Source organism: Opisthorchis viverrini, assembly GCF_000715545.1.
Source record: "Opisthorchis viverrini unplaced genomic scaffold opera_v5_4, whole genome shotgun sequence".
In the NCBI taxonomy this organism is placed as follows: domain Eukaryota; kingdom Metazoa; phylum Platyhelminthes; class Trematoda; order Opisthorchiida; family Opisthorchiidae; genus Opisthorchis; species Opisthorchis viverrini.
This window is the reverse complement of record NW_008751660.1, coordinates 1,655,434-1,676,135: the sequence shown is the minus strand read 5'-3', so window position 1 is coordinate 1,676,135 and position 20,702 is coordinate 1,655,434. Positions and strand designations below refer to the sequence as shown.

Sequence of the window (20,702 nt, the reverse complement as noted above, 5' to 3'; positions counted from 1 at the left end):
CGCTCTTCCTTTTGGAGTGCGTAGGCTTTGGGTATCTCAATCGCCTGTATTAGAGCATTTTCTTCGACCTTGGCCAATTTTCTAAAGAGAATCAATGTGAATACCGCAGTCTTACGCGCACACTTCCGCCTGCCGACTGAATCCCAAGAATTTCGGCAGTCTAACTTGTTCCAGGGCGTGAATTGCCTTGATAATCTGGTCGGCCTTTGCTATTCGTTGTTCTTTGTCGAACTTCAGATCGTCGACCAGATGGGACAGAGCAGTGTCAATGCCACGGAATTTGCCACTTGTTATGTCACATGTGATAGGTGATACGCCTATTGGTGGGAATGTCGGAACAAGTGTTGCGAATTGTGGATTGTCCTCGGAGTCAAAATCGTATACACCATTTTGCGATTCATCATCCTCGACGGGCGACTGAGCATAGAATATGTGGAAAAAATAATCCGTGAACTGACGTTTGACTGGGAAGTTGGGTTTTACAAAGTACAAACATGCTTCCAGGTGCTTGGTACCTGTTATGAATAGCAACTGCTTTGCTATTGATTGAGGTATTTTAATTTTTCGGCAGACCAGGCGTTTTTTGTGGCATATAAAAATTCTTTTACACTTATGCTACCTTTTAAGAAGAGCCATGTCGTTTTTAACCTTGACGTGTTGCAAAGTTCGAGCTTTGGCCTTAAGTAAAGCCAGAATTCATCAGGAATGATGCACAAACTTTGCAAACAGACAGAACCATGAAATGAATGCACAGTTGGTATTCAAAAAGTCGTTGAACTATGTAAAGTTCAATTTTTGAATGAACCATCCACTTCTGAGCGCAATTAAAATGAATAAACTCAAAGGTTCCTTGACATATGCATTTTTCTGAAGTGTGCGCCATTCTTGGTTACGGCAGCTAACATAAACATCTGAGGCATTTTGATCGCCACGGTCGGTTTTGCTCGGGTGCATAATAGGGGTCTTTTCGATGAACAGCAAACAGTTTCGTGAAAAGCACTCTACCATCGGGCCCTTTTCGCAAAGTGAAAAAACAAAGATAATCAGAATCATTTTTCTAGATGGCATTTTTTGGATGCTACTTTCTCATAAAACAAAAGCGTCTTCATCAAATGAATTAAAGGAGACTGGTTGAGCGCTGTGCGCGAGTTCACTTCTGGACATACCATCGAGAAAAACTCGGAATCGATTGCAGTTCCATGCGGCACATGTATTTTTATGGACAGGGTGATACTTGTGAACTTGAAACAGATTTTTTGAACCATCTATAAAACTTCTCATCTGTGCTTTTCAGAGGAACATTACTTGGTTGCTTATAGTGTGCATCATGACCTCTGATATATTCTATGAACAGCTATGTCCTAAGAACTGAAATTTTCGGGATAATTGAATATATTATAAAATTAGATGAATCCAACAAATGCGGTTGGTTTGAAAGCTGTCAGCTCCTTAATATGAGGTGAACCTTGATGTATGAGGACCCTGATTGACTGGCAAAGTGAGCTGTTCGACCTAAGTAATAGAATGGAATATGCAATTCACTGCACTCGCACTCTATTTCAATGTCCGCTCCAGCCAATGAACGTTCCGTCTGCGACACCAAGCACTTCATCGAGGGACAAAACAACTATAACCCCCCGCGACGAACCACGGCCGAACTCAAATCTTCGGTCAAAATGGCTCACGGTAAGATTGCGCTGGGCAAAAGCACCAAACTTTCGTGGACGATCACACGAGAATTGCGCTCGCCATCATTTCGTTCGTGGAGAGGAGGGACTAGACAGCGACTTCAGCATTGGCAAAGTTTAGAGCCTTGTAATGTCAACAAAAAAATTCGACAGCTTATTCCGCAGATTTCCGTCCAAATAAGATTCGTGTGAAACAGTGGAAGTCCAGCCTCACAAGTCGGTGGACCTCCTTAGGAAATTACCGCACCTCAACTGCATTTCAGTGTGCCAAAACATAGTCGGATAAGTAGCTTATACCAGTCACAATTAATAGGACAACGGCTGTCATATACGCCTAATAGTATGTCACATCGTCAGACTGCACTACAAAGATTCCCGATTTTCTCGTTTGATATCTGTTACCCTTCCGTATCGCTCTCGTGACACTGGCGTGCCAGTATGCCTAAAACATGAAAGTAGCTGCAACGGTCATTAAGTTCACCTTTTTTCTCACACGCGGGTGAGGTGATTGGGTGTTGATGCAACCAAAAGAGCAAACAGATTTCCTAATCATCCACTCACATCTGAATAATCAATCCATCTGCACTCCACAGCCACCACTCTGCCACGACTTTTTTCTTCAATCTAGAAACCATGTGTATATCATCATGAGAAGACGTCCAGTAATTTTTCATAGGGTTTCCTTGTATTGACCTGAGATGTAGTTTTATAAGCCACGCGAAGGATAGAATAGGTCTCAGCCAATTTAAGATGCCTCTAAACCGGATTCAAGAAGTCGTCATAAGGATCCCGTTTTGACAAGAAGCCTTTAGGTTTCTATAACGGCATCTTTATTTTCAACCCAAATCACCTTATTTAGAGCACCGGGACCCATGAAACTGAAAGTTTGAGGTTTGATGCGGATGTTTCTTCCCTTACTCACGGGTTCCACCTCAAATACCCCTCTACAAGTGGCAACAACAAATTGATATCTTGCACACATTGCGAAAATGAAAATACTCCAAAGGTCAAAGACTAAAACAGTGGTTCACAACTGGGAGATTGTTTTTCTTAGTAAGCCATCCCAGGAATTTTTTATCTGCATTAGGATCCCATATAACTACTGGAACACTGACAAGTGTGTCAATTCGCCGGAAGCTTTGTCCATTCAAATCTCGTTTTTCCTATTTTTCCTCTTTTTATTGTTTAACGACTATTCACACTCCCAATATCAGTCGGAGGTTTGTGAGCTGTGTGATTTGACACTTTAAGACACAATTCAGGCATTTCGGCAGCTAAAATATCCAAGGATTATTTTTATTAAACTTTGTGTTTGTATCGAAAGTCTTATCCGAGATCTTGCTACCCATTCCACTATACGACGTTTATTTACGTGAAATCCAAGAATACCAGTCGAAAAGTTTAAACGCGTGGCGACAACTCCCTTGTTGAAGGCAGTGGCTCCGTCCTACACAGCATTGACCATGGATAGAATAACAATAGGAGTTTGATCCTGCAGATACAGTCATTCTGTGTTTAAGAGCAAAAGAAAACCGAACAGGCGTTTCATCCCTATTGGGAATGATCAGCAGCGCAAACGTCACAACCCCCCTTCAACGAGTATCATCTGGCCATTGGAAACTAACAATCAGTTTGATTAGCTTGCAGTGAAAATGTTCCGTGCCACTTTTAGGCGTCATTCGTACCACGTGATCATGTGCTGAATATCGATTTAACTGTACTATGGGGGTGTCCGAGTTTGTTTATAGTTGAATTATGCTTGTGCGTTACAAAACGAGTGGTGAGAGGTGGAGATTTAATCAAGTAAAGAATCGAAGTCAACGTTTCCACTGCTTGAAGAAGTGATCCGATCGGAAAGATGGATGATGGACGTCGATGGCTTTTACAATAACTTGAGACGGAGGTAACATGAAGTGATTTTGTACAAAGCGAGGGTGTTAATCACGCCTGCCAGGCAGTGTTGTTTAGACATTTGATACAGTCTTCCCTTCAGTTTAATTTATCCAGGCAACCGGACTTGTTCCACCACCAAATGAAAGAGTGGATAAACCAAACTGTAAACCAACACTATCAGCTTCGTTTTTTAAGTGTCTATTCTAGACACAACAAAAGTCAGCCCAAATATGGTTGTCATATTACCTTGTTATAGAAGATAAGCAAATGACCTCCTGGTGATGAATGTGACTACCGAATAAAAGGCGCATCCAGAAAATTTGTGATTTAGCTTACTGCACATTACCTTGGGGGAAAACTATTGTGATATAAGGTTGATCTTGTGAATTGGTAAGGTACCTACTTCCTATTCGTATCCTTAAGTGAAATGACTCTGCTTAGTGATCCAAAAAAGTTTGGGCCGCTTACAAGAGAGTTAAATTGTGTTCAAAAAGTATATACAGCTAAACGTCTGAAACATTCTTTTCCTTAATCGATCAATTTGGCCGACATCACAGACTGTTTTTTTTCGTGGTGCTGTTGAAAGTTGTACTGCAGTAAGATGCGCAGGTCATACGTAGTTAGGGAGAATTTGTGCGATCCCAGCTGCAACATCCAGTTAATTCGGCTACCTCCGTTGTTGAACTGGATTGATGGACGATGAATGTTCATTTTCTGCTTTCTCGAGGCCTTTGCTTCCATAATTTCACTTTCTGAGAACTTGTTCATCGACACGAGCATGACCACAAGCTCAATATCTGTTATACATGTAAGGCATCATACTCAATTATCATCGACTTATTTCAGCCACAAACCAAGTATTTGCACGGAGTTTCTATGGATGGTCGAGAATACAAGTGGTTTTGCTCCACATTACACGCGTTCCGTTTGATATCCTTTCGTAGTGGGTCTTTAAATGGTGGAATGCAGTTAACTGGCGTCAGTAGAGAGAATACCTTAAGGCGGGTTGGAATTATTAGTTTACATATACAATGAAAATGTATCTGTACAATTCAAGATCAATCGCGTGAAAGTACAGGTTTCACCACTGTAGTGGTGAAAGGCATTCGTTTAATTAGTCAAATGAGCTATTTCACCAGACGCGTGAGAATGTTCAGTTTTTAAAGATAATGTGCATAGGAGACCTTTGCTTTTCTCTCCAATAGTTTGTAACTTTTTAGTTGGTGTTTACTAATAAACGACCTCGCGGTGAAGGGCTTTGCTCCTGACACTACGATAGGGGAGCTGGGCTTTCAAATGAGCAGAACAGTGGGAAAAATCACTTTTCCCTTGTAGTAATGATCATTTGATGCATACAACTAGCCACTGTTTTACGCCCAGAGAATCAGGTGAAATGCCCTGGCTTCCGTTAAACACGCCGATGTCAGATCCGTTGTGGGTTTATCTATATTTTTCAATTACAAAAGATAGCACTACTACGTAGAAAATAAACTTACCTTGTGAGAATATCGTCTGATCCGTCAGAACCAATGATCTTCCTAGATTTCAACGTCTCAAGATGAAAGGAAGCCACGGGATTACGTGCTCTGTTCCTAAATTGCTCACACTTTCGGTCCTGAGTGGCGTTCATTTCTTCATTTTGCATCAAAACTTAGTTAAGTATGGATGTTTTTTCTTACCTAAGTGAACAACACAGATCTAAGACAACGAAGGAAGAAGAATCAACCATTGGCCACATTCCAGTGTGGGCACGCGTTTTGAGATAGGTGCCACTCATGTAGAGGTCCCGCTGCAGTGTACAATTGCTAATCGAAATATCGCACATGTAAAGCCTGATAAAGCCTTGTGCGATATATATATATATATATATATATATATATCACAATTCTCAACGTGAAGGAAAACGTTGAACAATTGAATTTATTTGCAGAATGGAATTTTAACTGGTGTTTCGCCGTATATGCACTGCAAAGAGCTTGATTATCTTTAAATGCAACTAAAACCAATGAGATGAAATCATCGCATGCACCATACTAAGAAGCATTTACGTCCCTGTTGCTTACAATGGCATGAAAATTTCGAATTCTACAGTTACTTGGCCATAACATATGAAATAGATGGGTGGGAATCTGTTAAAATAACTTAGCCTTAAATAAAAGACATTTTAAGGGCGGCTTGCTTGGCTGCATCTGTTTGCATTATCTTGTTTAAAAAACATACCCTATTCCCAGCACCGGCTCCATTGGCTCGGCCATCCTCCACCTTATCCACTTCTTCCAAAGTACTGGAACTGGACACACGGTGGTTCGGAGAATCCAAGGATGTGTAGGAAGCTGAAAGCCGGTTTTGTCTTCTATATTTCTGGATATCTCCGTCATCAACTGTGAGCGGGGCATGATCCTCATCCGGTACAGAGGTTTTGCGCTTGTGCTTGAACCTCGAAAAGAATTTGAACTTTTTCCCAAACGGCATCCTGTGTTGTGGGGGGGGGTGAAGAAAGAACCTTAAGGAAACTGAACGTGAGCTGCGAATATAAACCGAAAGACCAATCATCGGTTAACAGAAAGCTTACCATCATTGTTTCTACATCTCAGAAAAGCCGGTCCTCAACTCGAAAACAGGAAACATGAAGTCACACTCAGATATTGCTCAACGCGATTGGGTTGTCTACCAGAGATAGCCACCTTGTGCTTTCGGTATTTTTTTGCAAAAAGAGGAGAGATATACGAAAAGCTCGGTTGTCTACCAGAGATAGCCACCTTGTGCTTTCGGTATTTTTTTTTAGCAAAAAGAGAGATATAACGAAAAGCTCAGCTATATTTTATATAGTAAGCTGCTATGATACCACTATGGAGACAGCCTCAAACCACAGTCACCTATTTAGGAAAGCATTTTAGACCTAGAATGCGAAAGACCCAAAGAAGGACTTTCGTCAGTTTCTAGCAGGTTAACTCAGCGAAAACTAACATACTTAAGTTTATTCGTAGGAGAATATTTTAAGTGAACAGCGTATGTATGCTTCAAATGAGTGGGTACTTCTTCCAGTTTCGTACAAAACACTGTCATAGGATGCGCATACATTCCCGTTATTGGTGAACCGGAGTCTAGTGATCTGTAAACCAGAAGAATAACTTTGAAGCATAAAACGTTTATCGAAATTTTTAAGATATTAATCTGCCAGTGCTAGCAGGGATATTGTTGAATGGTGCAACTTAGAAAGACGTTTACTGGTATTAAGAAAACTATGGTGAAACGTCATTGTGAAAGTTACCCAAGGACCACACAAAGGCGGCCAGTGTAATTGAGAATGTTTTAACCCTGGGTTTGCCCACGGGGTTAATTGTGCAAGGGTACCATATGAGTGCTTTTACTTCCGGAAAAGTAGGGTTGAGGATGCAAATTTGTATAGGGTTCAAATGTGTCCCTTAGCTGTTAAGAAAAACCAACCGATAAAAGTCAGATGCGGTATGGCATGATCACCACCGGGTCGTGTTGCAGAAGGATTTTACTTTAATGTTTTCCTGAGGCGCCGCTAGACGTCCGGGAACAAACCTTACAAAAGTGTGAAGAGGTCGTTGAATCTAGGGAAAGTAAGCTAGATAGAACAGCATCCATAGGATAATCACCAAGTGAGATTCAAGCGGATTTTCAATTGAGGGCACTCCAGTAGCACCACGACAGTGAGAATATTTGGATTACCCGGATAATCCCTTTTGAAGTGACCCGTTTATTTAGATCATCCAGTTTGGAACCGCGGACAGTGGGAAGAGTGTTACAAAATAATCGACTGAAATTGCCGCATCGTATCATTTGTCTGGCTGGTAAGCATATTGTGAACTTGGGCTATCGGTGTCACTCCCTTGTCAAAAGATGCATAAGATCGACTATTTTACTTATATATATTAGCTCCTTTTCAAATCATTTTTTGCGCAGAGGAAATATACGTTAAACTGCATCAGTTCCACATTAGCGGTTTCATAAAAGCTGACCCCACCTCGCGAAACAGTGACTTCTACTACTTGTGAGCTCTTGAATATACTGTCGTTATCAGTGACCATTAGAAATCGAAAAATTAAGTCTTTCAGACCATCCGCAACTGGCGCATCTGGCACGAAAATAATTATCAACAAAGCATATCTGACATTCCTCTGTGATCGACCGGCTTTATGAACAAATTGTCTTAGAACCCTAGTATGATGGAGCACTTACTGTCCTGTCTCAGTAACAGCTAATCACACTACTGATCAGCGACTAGAGGTCAAATGACCAGGAATTTAGTGAGTTGCGTTGTGTTGAGGATTCCTGAAAAGGATGATAGAAATCTGCAGTGCTCCTTGGCTTCTTAGCATAGATTGGCAGAAAGAAGTCTTAATAAGAAATGTCACGTGTTTTTTCCTTGTCCGCTCTGATGGTACAAATTTGATGGAGTGAACCAAGCAAACTGTAATCCTGAATCGGTTTTGACGACAGCTTCAATCTATGGGAAGAGTGGAATCCCAACAGACTGGTTTATGGGCAAACCTGAGTTGATGTGAATACCATTTTTGGGTTCAGGACTCTGATACAAGACCACCAGCTCCTACCATAGATGATCCGTGTGCCCGAGATAGCTCAGTGGTTAAGGCGTGAACTTACTGACCGGAAACCCCGTGGTTCGATCTCAGCACCGGCATCTTGACTGCTATCGCGTAGGCTTGGACAGCCTGGCAGTTTCTCGGCTCATTTACGTTTATGGGATCACATTGCAGCTAGGACCCCCAAGGAGCGCTATAGCTGAGCAATTACTATACGTATTATAATCATTATAATTGTTATTAAGGTAACTGATCAGTTGCAATAAAACAGCAAACAGACACCTCCCCAGTGAATCGCCACGTTCCAGAACTGCTGGAGTGTGTTATTGGTAACTGAAGATTTTGGCAACTGGTCTGTAGAAATAAGAATATGTCTACATGTCGTTATGTTGGTCTCCATCTGTGATATTATGTTATGCCTTAATTTTACTGGGGACGGTTAGCCACGGGGAAACCGCTCCGGTAGCCTTTGTCTAACGGTGGCGAGTGTCAGAATGATGGGTTTTTCGGAGTGGAACTCCTTTGCTATTAACGTAGGCCACGAGGCTAACACATTAGCTCTTAAAATATCCCTTTCTTCAGCCGTGGTTATAAAGAAGGGCCACCTTGCTCGGATTAAATTGGTTCCATATTTTATGAATCTTTTGTTATAGTATGCATTGTTTTGGGGCAGCAAGGCATATTTTTGCACAAAATAAAGACTTGCGGTCAATGATAAATCAACTTTGTCGACCTTGTAATGCTGTTTGGCATCTTGGCTTTCGGTCTGCTGGTCCACCAAACCCTGTTTCAGTTGTGCCTGTTAACAAGGATCTCACTCATTTAACATGTGGCACCGGTAATATTCCTGTACGGTATGACGATGCCTTTGAATTATGGACAATGTCATGGACTAAGGTTAGCTGAATTTTAAAATTCGATAAGCAGTTAGTCTTTACATTAAATGTAATGGCCCCGATTATCTGACAGAGTATTGAAAATTCCTTAGGAAAGCAGGCCGAAATAAGAACACAGTCTAAAAGCTGGCTAGATTTATTTTTGAAATTCCTGGACCCTGTCATTTACAAATAATATGGCTCTGATGGTCCAAATAGGGCTGGAAATCTGTGGTGTAAATGGCAACTGTACTCAGCAAAATTAACTTGCCTTGCACTAAATTTCCTCTGATGTAGATCACTAACAGGCGGTATATCGCTTTACTGACTTTCACCAAAGCACTATTCGTCTCCTCATTCCCGTCGGCCTTGAATCCAGACTGATGCAATCAGTCACAGGCCGTGCGAAGCCCCGATGAACATTAGAAAAGTGTCGTGCGCCGAAAAAGTGCTGTGTTGAGACCACATTCGTCAAATAGGTCACATGACAACGCTGGTGTTTGGTCGATGCATGCAAGGCGATGTTTTGATAGGTTGGTTTACTGTGCCAGTCAAATTTCGGGATAGATGCGTGTGTGTATGCACGCGTATGAGTGAACATAGATCGGGCCGACTGATTTGTATTTTGCGTGGCTTTTCCAGTCTGGACTCTTAATTGACATAGATATCCTTACATCAAGTGCACACGACTGAAGCACAACTAATAGCGTTGAGTTTCAGAACACAGAATCAGTATATCAATGGTTAATATTTCAATACGATGCAACCGATCCGTTTCCAATTTCCGGGCTGCAGCATTGCACCTTCTGCCTTGCTTTTCACCATCCGTTTGTATCAGAGACGGTAGGTCCCTGCGAACATAGCCAATTAACTCCCAAACCAGTCAGTTAGGTTTTCTATCCACCAGTGGCATTTCACTATTCAGGTGTGGTGCAGGGTTCCCTCAAAAGGGTGAGTTGAGGTGGCTATTGCCTCGACGGAGAAGAAACTCTGGACCATTTTGGGTGGCTCGAGGACGGTAACTTCCTCAGGAGACGTTTGCTGAGTTTGACGAATAGAACTATATAGATGAAAGGATTTTGGATTGGTTAGATTTGACATGAGGTTGAACTCTACACTTGATGTTAACTCCTTGCTCAGCACTGATAAAAAATATGGGACTAGCTTTTAGTTTTCAAAGATCCGTGCACATCAGAATTCATTTCTTCTTTCAGTCTTTGTCCATCGATAGATAGAATGCATGTTCAGCCACGCCACTTGAATAACCCACGAACACTATATGGGTTCTGTTAGGATCAAGCTTTCCTAGTTAATGGAACCCACCGAATTTGAGTAGCTACAACGAAACTGGAAAGTTAGTCAGTGAAACGGCTTCAGATTTTTCGAGAAATACACTCATATGCAAATCAATTTGGTTTTCACGTGATACTCGACCGAATTGCTCATTTAGGATATTCTTCAACTGAATTTGTTGCACATAGGCCACATCATGTTTCAGTTGGCACCATATTTGAGATACCGTTTGTTTAATGTATTTAAGTTAGCGTAATCCCATCAAAGAAGAACAGCCGGTGTGGCTGTATCCCTCCTACGTTCCAAAACGCAAGTATGGCCAATGCGCGTTGTTGCATTCCCGATGAATCCTCCTCTAGCCATTCACACTTAACGATTTAGCTGTGTATTGTCAACAACTCACAGCCTCTAAAACACTACCATGTACTCCAAACCTAACGTCCGAATTCAGCAGTTACGTACTTCATTATTACAAGAAGACTAAAACAGAAGAATACCAGAGGTGGTGGGGCCATTATGTAACTTCGAATACTCATGCAATTTACTTGAAATCATCCGGACAATTCGCAAAATATGTTAACTAGTAATTAAACAACCGCATTTGTGTCTATAACCTCAGAATATCCTAAAATGCATCCAAGGTACAAGATATTTCTAGGGAATCACTTTAATCAGCTCTACTACCTTCTGACACATTTCTACCTCCCACAAAGTAGGGTTTTTCTGACAGTCTTTTTATTTTACCCAACCGCGTACTCTCTTCCTTAAAAGTCAATGGTTAGGTAAAACCCACCGCGCATATTGTAATGCAATGCTGCAACCTCAAGTTATTTACAGTTCGACAGCTTTCATCAATTCAGTGCCGAACATTTACACACAAAATGCTGCTTTGGCTCAACGAAACCGCAGGTGATCTAGATTTTTACCAGAATTGAACATACAGGTACATGTATTATCTCGATTCTCCTACCCTATGAAAGTGTAACTATGCAAGAGGTTGGCCAACTTGGTTGCAGCACTACTTGAGAAAAAAAATTTCAACAAAATTTTTCATCGGGGTATCCACTTGTGGAATTCGAGGCCTGCGCACAATCAGAATAGGATGATTTTGTCTAGAGTTTGTGCTGCTAAGGTGAACTCGTAGGAGAAATAAATCGCGTGTTCTACGCATCTCGTCCTACATGGTTGCTATGCATCAGGCAAATGAAAACCGTCCATAGACACCGAGGAAAGCTTTGAACGGATACAATGCCATATGGTCAGCTCTTTGTTACCGATCTACAATATGGATCGGAGCACGAATATCGCACCTTTGTTTCTGTTTGGTAACACCTACGGGGATGGTCAAACGTGGTCTCTCTAAGAATAACGCATTCGTTTAATTCAGAGGGTCTTTCTTAGGTTGTACTGCTTGTGAAGAAAACTTATCATATAGATTTGGCTAAATGGATATAATTTGTTCATCACGTGCCCCAGTCTGTGAGCCACGCTGACCTTTTAATTACCGCCCTTGAATTTGTGAAACAGGCTTGAAGAGGATCTGTCATTCGAGTCATATGTATGGTACTGGACCTAGTATACTGCAGTTTAATCTACATCATGATCCATACCTTTGTTGCACTACCCGTGTATCGTGACCTATTGCAAGCCAATTCACTAAATACTTCACGCTTCATGTGTTAATGCACACCGAGCGCGAAAACTACAAATCACATACTCAGTATATCTCACACAAGAGAAGGTTGTTGTCTATATGTTCACCGCTTTCCACATCTTCAGTCACATGTTTAAGCAACTGGTGATACTCACACTGTAACGTTCTAAAGACGTGATCATCATCCACGCTCAATTTTAAGACGACTTTATTTGTATGATCATGACCTCACATTTCCTATTTTTCCATCGGCTGAAAAAGCAGAGTCGCTTGTGTATATCAGTACACCTGCATTTCGTTGTCTGGTACAAATTTCGGCCGACAAGCAACGAATACGGTCAGAAACCAGATTCATAAGTTAACCAAGCTCTGATCCAACACACTACTCATAAGGACGTTGAAAATTCTTCGACACCCCTCGGCCAGCTTCAGGCTCCACAGGCGGGTGGACTAAGGAGGCAATACTGGTCGTGGGCTGTCGAAGAGTTTCCATTAAACATGTGAGTGGTGCGCTCCGTCTGGATAATGTAATGTGTATATATCGGCACCAATTGAAACACGAGGTGGTCCTTATGATGCATGCTCAGTTGAAGAATATCATAAGCGAGAATGAGTCCCTCTTCAAATTCACATCAGGTGAATTTGCCTCCTCCTATTAGAGGAGGACTAAAGACGGCATGAAGTGAAAATAAGCACGACATGCGTATAAGTCCGCCTCATCTACAATCCTGTCAACGGGTTTTGGGATGATCATCTGGTCTAAAAACCACCAGACAACTCTTCAGCATACAACCAAGTAATGTCTTGATGATATCTTGTTTAATGTTTCTTTATTCCTGTTTGAGAGAAGCCAACAACTCATTTCTGGGTTCACGGCAGGCTTGCGTACTGAATGAACTAGTATACTCTAGGGAGCATTCACTGAGATTCTGAACCAAAGTCACCTTAAATCAAAGAAACAGCCCGTCTGTCTGTTGCTATAAGTGGGCAGTCTTTGGATTCGTAATCTCCTACTACTCACACTGAGTGGTCGCTTGTAGGAGCCTTAGCAGACCGGTGTATTCCCCAAATTTCAAGGATTTACACATGGGGTTTTCATATTACTGCTAAAATTTTAACTCGCAAAAACTAGAAATTTTCACGGTGAGTTTTATCGCATGCTACCTTGACTTGTGGCAAGTCTGCACTCAAGTGTTCAGAGCTGACAGAGAAGGTAACAAAACGGAATCAGATTGAGCGCATGTTGGACTTGTAGTTCATGTGCTTAGACAGCCAAGTGTAAACATTCTACAGCATTCTTAACGCAGTTGATGGTCACATGATGCACATGAATGCCGTCAATCAACCAGAGAGGAGTGCTGTTGCGAAGTGCTGTTGCGCAGACAGTGTGCGTAGTGATTTACGCGCACTGTCTGTGCCTTGACGTTGGAATTACTAATCAGGATGCCAGAGTTCGGGCACGAAAATTAAGTTGGTGATGAATTTGCCTCTGGCATTAAGCCGTCCGGGCGATTAAATCTTAAGCTGATTTATGGTAAGGATTAGTTCCATTACTTCTTTCCTCTAGCTGCTTTGATTCAAGCATTGAGTTGATGGGAGACTCTTTAGCGATACAGCCTTTTTATCATCATCATCATCATCATTCCTAGCTCTTACTGAATAAACATTCATGAGATTTTTTACGAAAGGAAGGTTTCTTTCACTGAATACGAACTTTCGTTGTGAGACCTTCAATGAACTATACTTTGATTGGGAAAATGCACTGATCCTGAGTGTCACATTTTTGCGTTAGGCTGTGTTGAATTTTCGTGCACAGACTTGAGAAACTATCTAGCAATAAACTATGGGTGACAGATTTGTGAAAGGTGTTCTGGTGTCTTGTCCCACTAGATGATTCGTACTTTTTCATCGGAGGTCTCGTTGCATGCCAGGGCATTTTCAAAGCATGATATTTTGATTCTTTAACTCAGGCTTCTGGGTGGTCTCTCATCGTGTCTCCTAACTCAAAATTGTTGTTCAAAGTTGTACCCCTGCATGATAACAAAATAACACTGAGTGAACCGAACTTAGATCACCAACATCATTAAGCATGACAGTTCTGTTCTCTTAACATTGATGCAACAAAAAGAAAAATGCTCGTTTAAGCTCTGTTACTGGCTCAGCAATGGTTTCATAGCTATCTTCATTCATATGCTACAGAAATACATTAGTTAATGGATCAACGTTAAATTTGTCGAGGCTACAGTGAAGACAAGCAAAACAAATGAAAACGGATCATGCGTGCAATGAGAGAGAGATAAATAATTGGCTGAATACTCTCTGAAGTTGATGCAATCTGGTTGGACGGCAACAAGGGGATTTGAAGATTCGAATGAATGAGTAACCGTCCAAGAAAATCTGTGATCTAAAAGAATTTAAACGCGCAAGTTAGAGAAGACTAATCTGAGCTCGGCAGTACAGCGAGTCCGAATTTCCACATTTCCGAATTCGGCTGATACTATTGTTCAGAGGACTAAAGAACAAAACTACATGCTTGTTAGGGCTAGTGAGGCTATTTAGCTTCACAACTACTGTTTTTTGCTTTCCTGTGAAGGCTACATTTAAAACGTGACAAGAACGCCCGCAGTGACCGGGGTCCTAGCGGCCAAATAGAGTTTATGTTACCGAAATCTTTGTGTGCCTTCAAGAACTTAATCCGAAATCACAAGTTGTCCGGTGGGTAGTCGTAGTACATGGTCTTATGCACGTAGTCACTATCGTTCGCAATTTTTTCACGATCAACACCAAAGGCGGAGTGAAATTCACTCATTGGAGTTTATCAGCTATACGGAAGTTGTAAGATGGGTATCTCGCCACATCTGAGCAGGCACGTATGTAGCAGTATTAGCAGGATTTCTCACAGGAAGCACTTAACTAGTGCAGACTGGTACAGGCCTTCGACGCCGGATGTAAAGACGATGTATATCGTTAGTTTACAGTTTAACTGACTGATACTTTGGGTTTGTACTGTAAATAAAACGGCTTGGTGCTTATGTATTCTTCCTACTCAAAATTAAGAAGACTTTGTTCTTGTTAGCCTTACCCCGGAATTATAGACACGGCACTGGCTATATCATGCCTATGCCATCGTGATTAGCAATAGTCCCAAAACTGAAGAGGCTATGTTTTACCAGCAAAAAGCTGTACACAATAAACGCAAATTGTTAAAGCCGGCAAGCGCTTATTTAGCTCATATCAGGATTACCGGTAATCGTAAATATCAGTTTATTCGTTCACAAAGTGCGGTAACAATCGCTGATATCAATTTGGGGTGCAAGGGTCAGTCGTTAACCTTGGATAAAGGTGAAAAGAACAAGTTTTTGGGCATCTGATACACCCCGTTCAGGTCGATGACGGTATGGCTGGATCAAAAGTGGAAGGAGAATCTTTGCGGAGTAGCAAGAAAGTAAGAAGAAAGTATTTCTTTACAACTGCCCCTTGGTAACTAAATAAGCTAATGCCTTCTTGCATTGTTTGCCGCCTCAATCAGCGGGATCAAAGCCGTCAGCGGGCCAGCCTTTCGCAGAAAAGCATGGTTGAGAAGCTCTTTGGCGGAGGCTCGTTCGTCTGCATCAAAAACCAGACATCTTTCGAGGAAATTTTTCAGAGAACTGTCTTGGGGTGTGGTTTTCGGACTTGGCTTGTTGTTAGTCTGAATGAGCAGAATTACCTAGAAGGTGGACAGAGGAAATATGTGCAACTGGTGAACAACGGTAAACGTCAGCTCGCGCACGAGATGTGTGCGAACGTACTTTGTGCGGAGTACCTAGTTTTGAACCGGAACAGACCGAATCTGAATTCAATTCTGATTAACTTAATGTCTATGAAAACAGCGACGAAACAGTGTACATGGTAATTCGGATGTAGGCATGAACGGAAATACGAATTTGGTCGCCTAGCTGATTCATATGAAACCGATTAGTTTTTTCGATCAGGAAACTACATGTATTTAGCCTTTTTCGGTAATAACGTAGGAACAATCCGTTAGCTGAGTAGTGGTCATGTTCCAAATTCAGGTGATATCCTCACCGAACTTGCCCCTTAAAACAGGAAAAAAGGATATGAACTGATCTGATCCACCCTACTGATTTTAACTCACTGAGTGACTTTGTGTAGAATTTTTTGCAGGGGATTTAAACTCGCTTATCCAGAAGGAACTATGAAATAAAAGAGATGACGCACTACATGGGCACAACGAATAACATCGCTTTCCGCCTCAAAGCGTTTCTTAGTACGAAAATCCAAAAGTGGATTCAACCATCGCTCTGAATGACGTAACAGAAACTTCATAGTCTGGTTCGACTAAGCTAAGCCATTTCAAGCAAGATTTTTGATGTACGTAGAGAGATATTTTTGGCAGTCTATGGCACCCCATTTGGAATGAAGTCAAAGAAGACGGTTAGCTGTTTGGTGACGGTTAATCCATGACCAGACCAATCAGATGGGTAATATGCTGATTTCCTCAAACAGCCAATCTGGGTGTATCTCTTTGACCAATAAACCAAGGCCATTGTGACGATAGCTGTCAGTTCTGCTTCCTTTTTTGTTAATTTTGATGATTCCACTCCTGATAAAGGCTACTGGTTACGTCTAAATGTCAAGCAGCAAGAAACATTAATAAATAAATAGTATGTCGTTCCATCATAACCCAACCATGGCTTATTCAATATATCTCAAGCGGTTAAACTGGAGTACAGACGGGTTGAGAACTGCGTTAAAAATCAATTATTATGACGGAAGAATTGTACAGTCGGAGAAGAATGTTTGTCGCAACACTGACCTTGATTGGATCGAGGTGGTTATAGGGTGGTTCACCATCAAGCATTTCAATTATCATAATGCCCAAAGACCAAACGTCGACTTTTGGTCCGTATGCGACATTCTTATTCAAAACCTCCGGTGCCATCCAGTACGGTGTCCCGACCATCGTCATGCGTTGACTGTGATGACTTCCAAGCTGTGCGCAAAATCCAAAGTCTGTTAACTTTACTTGTCCACGTCGTCCCAGAAGCACATTGTCTGATTTGATATCTCTGAAAGTAAGGTACATTTAAGCTAGAAAAAGGGGGTCGCTAGAAATCAATAACAGTTTTCCGTCACAAAGCACTGGTTTCGGATTGACTTCGCATTAGACAATAAAAAACACAATGGATCGTTGTTCTTACTGGAGAACTTGTCAACAACTTTTATATCACAAGGTTTATGGAACCAGTTAAAACAGAAGTCTTTTGGTTACCGTATTCAAAAGCAAATCGGGCATTCCACTTAGCACCTAGCAATGGGAAAGAATAACCACTACTTAGATACCAAGAAACGTAACCCCTTACCGTAATCCCTCTACGTGGAACTATGTATGGAGAGCAATACATAACTTTTGCAAGGTATATGCGAGGGAATCAAAGTAACCTTGTGCGTTTCCTCCTCAATTTGGGACTAGAGGCATACAGGACCTCGGCTTTAACTACTCGGATAAAAAATGTTTCCCATAGCCTCAGCTAAACGCGACGAGAAAGAGTGAGTAATTTTGTTGAACAGACGTGACTTTAAAATAAAGGAGCAAGTATTCCGAAATGGCGAGGTGATGAACAACATACTCAAACCTTTCCTTCAATTGGCAATACTCACAAGGTTAATAAAACGTTCAGATCCCACTCTCGGATCTGTCCGGGAGATTATATACACACTAATGCAGATGTTACATTAAACCACTGATATCTAACTGGTGTGTGGAACGGTTTTTTTGTCGCCTACTTACTTTTAGAATACTATAAAAAGCTATTTAATATAGTCCTCGTTAATAGGAAACTGATTTGTACATCATTGTCTACCCAATCTGGTCCAACTCATCAGTCACTATTGAAACACATTTATTTCTACTGATAAGGGTCACTTTGTGAAGACACTGGTCTCCGCAGAGCCTCAGTAGATCTCTATGACTTTTATTACGTACTTTCCCTCCCATTCCACAGATCTGTTACGTTATCTCTGTTTTCAGCTTTAAAATTAACGTCCTTCTTTTTCAAAGGCCCAGAGTTTTACTTCCTTCGCAATGTAGGTTTAATAGCGTAGCCGGCTGTTAGAAAACAAACATCGAAGTTCCGCGATTGTCTCTTGTACAACTGTATACGTTGCCACCCGTGTTTCATCAGAAAGATGTTTGACAAGTAAATCACAACCACTACCAGCGAAGTTCATGGGCAACGTGATGAGCTTAAACGGACTCACAGCCATGATGCCGTGGATTGCGGAGACGATAACAAAGTTAATAAAAAGCGAGACATAACCGTTCTTAGACAGATATATCTTCCGTCCTGTTGTCTATATCTTAAGTCAGATTATTACCATTCGGGAAGGTATAAATTAAACAACACCGACACACAGACCTACCTATGTATGATATTCTTGTCATGGAGGTAGACCAGAGCCTGAATGCATTCTTTTGTCACTGCAGCCATTGTTGGTACATCCATTATTGTCTCCATCACGACATTTGTCAATGCACCGCCGTCCAGGTACTCCATAATCACCCAGAGTTCGTCCGCTTGTGGTCGTAAGAAGGAATCCAGGTAATTCACTATGTTCTTATGATGCAGTCCTCTTAGCACCTTCAGTTCGGAAACCAGAAAGTCGCGTTTCTGTTGTTTGCTTAGCTGCATAACCTTGATAGCTACCAGTTGATTGTTTTCTCGGTTGACAGCAAGACTAACTGTCCCTGATCCACTTCATGGTTAAGGTGGATAACGAATTGATCGATCATTTAGGCAGTATAACGTGGCTGTTATATTCACACACACGAAACATCGGCAAGTGATTTGAGGTCGAAGAGAATAGGTCACATTGCGTCATTTGCGGAACAAACGTTCGAAATGAAATTCTAGAGATCGCACTTGGCGAAAACCAGCGCAAAGGATATACCATTTTACGTTGGTTTGTTGAAGCCTTCGAATTAAAAGAGGGTACCTCGTCTTGGAGGTTATCAGTCAGTATATAAGTCAATCAACATCATCCCTCTACCAGGGCACAAATCTATTATTGTAAGCTAGATAGAAGTAACGTCGTTATTGAACCTGGTGAGGAGCTTGAATGAAGGATTAGAACCGTTCTCTTGGTACGATTTTTCATATAGTTGAACACAGCACTACTAAGTTATTCTGGCGTCCCCTGTAATGATGAGTACTGGCAAAATTTATTTCGGTTGATTTTACAGGAATATGGAGCAAACAAAACAAAGGCATCAAGCGGAAATGTGAGCTAATCGTTGATAAATAAAAAGAGAGTCATGAACTGTTGAAAAAGCAGAAGTGTATTCAGCTCCTACGCTTCTACTGTTATCATGATTCGTTGAAAAATCAGCGGATCTCCAAGGCAATGGGCCATGCTTCCAACCGAGTCGTTCATGACAGTCAGCTTTCTAAAGATCATTTAGCAAGGAACTTTTAACCATATGTGTAAATTAAACGTAGTTCTGCTAAGAATTAAACAAGCATGACATATAACTTGCAAAACCAACTGGACTTTCGAATTTAATCAGCGAGCTATAGACATATGAGATGAAACAGACTGAATGAAAGCAAGTTCAGGAATTGGCTTATAACAGAGAAGCATTGCTAATTTTACCGCCAGTCGAACTAACCACTCTTTGTTCTGCCCAGCTGAACATCTCTGAAATCAGGTTGATCCGACACCGCTGGTTCTAACAAATGTCACATTCCACTGGGATTTATGAAGTATGAATTCATCCCGACCTAAAGCTGCCACCTTGACGTGGTGGTCGGGCTTGAGTGCTGCAATGATCGTGCGGGTTACACTGGCTGGAACCTCGTTCCACAAGGTGAAACCATGCCAGGAAGGCCAGCCCCAGAGCTGAACGCGCTTTACAGGATTGGATCCCAGTGAACAGTCGTCTCTGCGCCGTCCGGCTATCCAGTTAAATCAAGCTCAATGCCTCGCGGCATAAAAAGCGGTGCCTGTTTGTCGTGTCGGTTTCTGCCCCAACGGACTGCATTTCTGACGCGGAGAAGGATACTTTCTATCGAGAGCTATCCGGGCTCGTCCGTCAGGCAAAAAGTACCGACATTGTGATCCTCACAGGCGATTTGAATGCTCAAGTAGGTCGTCTGAGCTCCTTGGAATCACATTTGGGTGGTCGATTCGGAGTCGATGCTCACCGCACAGACAACGGAGATCGACTCCTTCAGCTGTGTGCTGATCACGAACTGTTTCTGGCAAGTACGAACTTTCAACATAAACGTTCGCACCGCGTAACCTGGCGGCCGCCAACTACAAATCAACCGTGGACCCAGTTGTACCACGTGGCCATCAGTCACCGGTGGAGAGCCACAATTCAAGACTGCCGTTCCTTCTGGGGCACGCCACTTGATTCCGATCACGCCATAGTGCGCGCCGCCTGACAGTTCGTTTCCCTTCAGGCCCTCCCAAGTCGGCAAGAAACGTACCAATCCCCTATCTTCGAAGAACTGCCATAGCTCAACAGTATCGATCTGAGCTAGCCCAACAACTTTCCACAGTAAAACAATACTGTGGTGGCAGTGAACATGTGGACGAAGCGTGGCAAAATATGAAAGGAGCCATGCTAGCGGCGTTCAGTGCTGCCTGCCCGACTTCTCCAATTCGACCACGGGACCACTGGATGTCGTCGAGGTCGTTATCCATGATTGATGCCAGG

General features: G+C 42.0%; 2 protein-coding genes across 2 annotated transcripts in view; both read right to left on the bottom strand.

The window, feature by feature from the left end:
* T265_12536 (hypothetical protein) overlaps nucleotides 1-14,786 on the bottom strand; it is a gene marked incomplete at both ends in the record, with an annotated part of 47,763 nt that extends 32,977 nt beyond the window's left edge. Inside the window, 3 exons of the mRNA XM_009164260.1 lie at nucleotides 138-417; nucleotides 5,802-6,054; nucleotides 14,683-14,786. Of these exons, the coding sequence (XP_009162524.1) occupies nucleotides 138-417; nucleotides 5,802-6,054; nucleotides 14,683-14,786 (637 nt within the window). The remainder of the gene's footprint in view (nucleotides 1-137; nucleotides 418-5,801; nucleotides 6,055-14,682) is intronic.
* A 686-nt stretch (nucleotides 14,787-15,472) lies between these two features.
* On the bottom strand, nucleotides 15,473-18,728 carry T265_12535 (hypothetical protein; the record flags this gene model as incomplete). The annotated part of the gene is made up of 3 exons (XM_009164259.1): nucleotides 15,473-15,686; nucleotides 16,797-17,049; nucleotides 18,404-18,728. Coding segments are annotated over 3 exons (735 nt in total), but the record flags the coding sequence as incomplete, so codon positions are not given.
* Nucleotides 18,729-20,702: the final 1,974 nt, after the last annotated feature.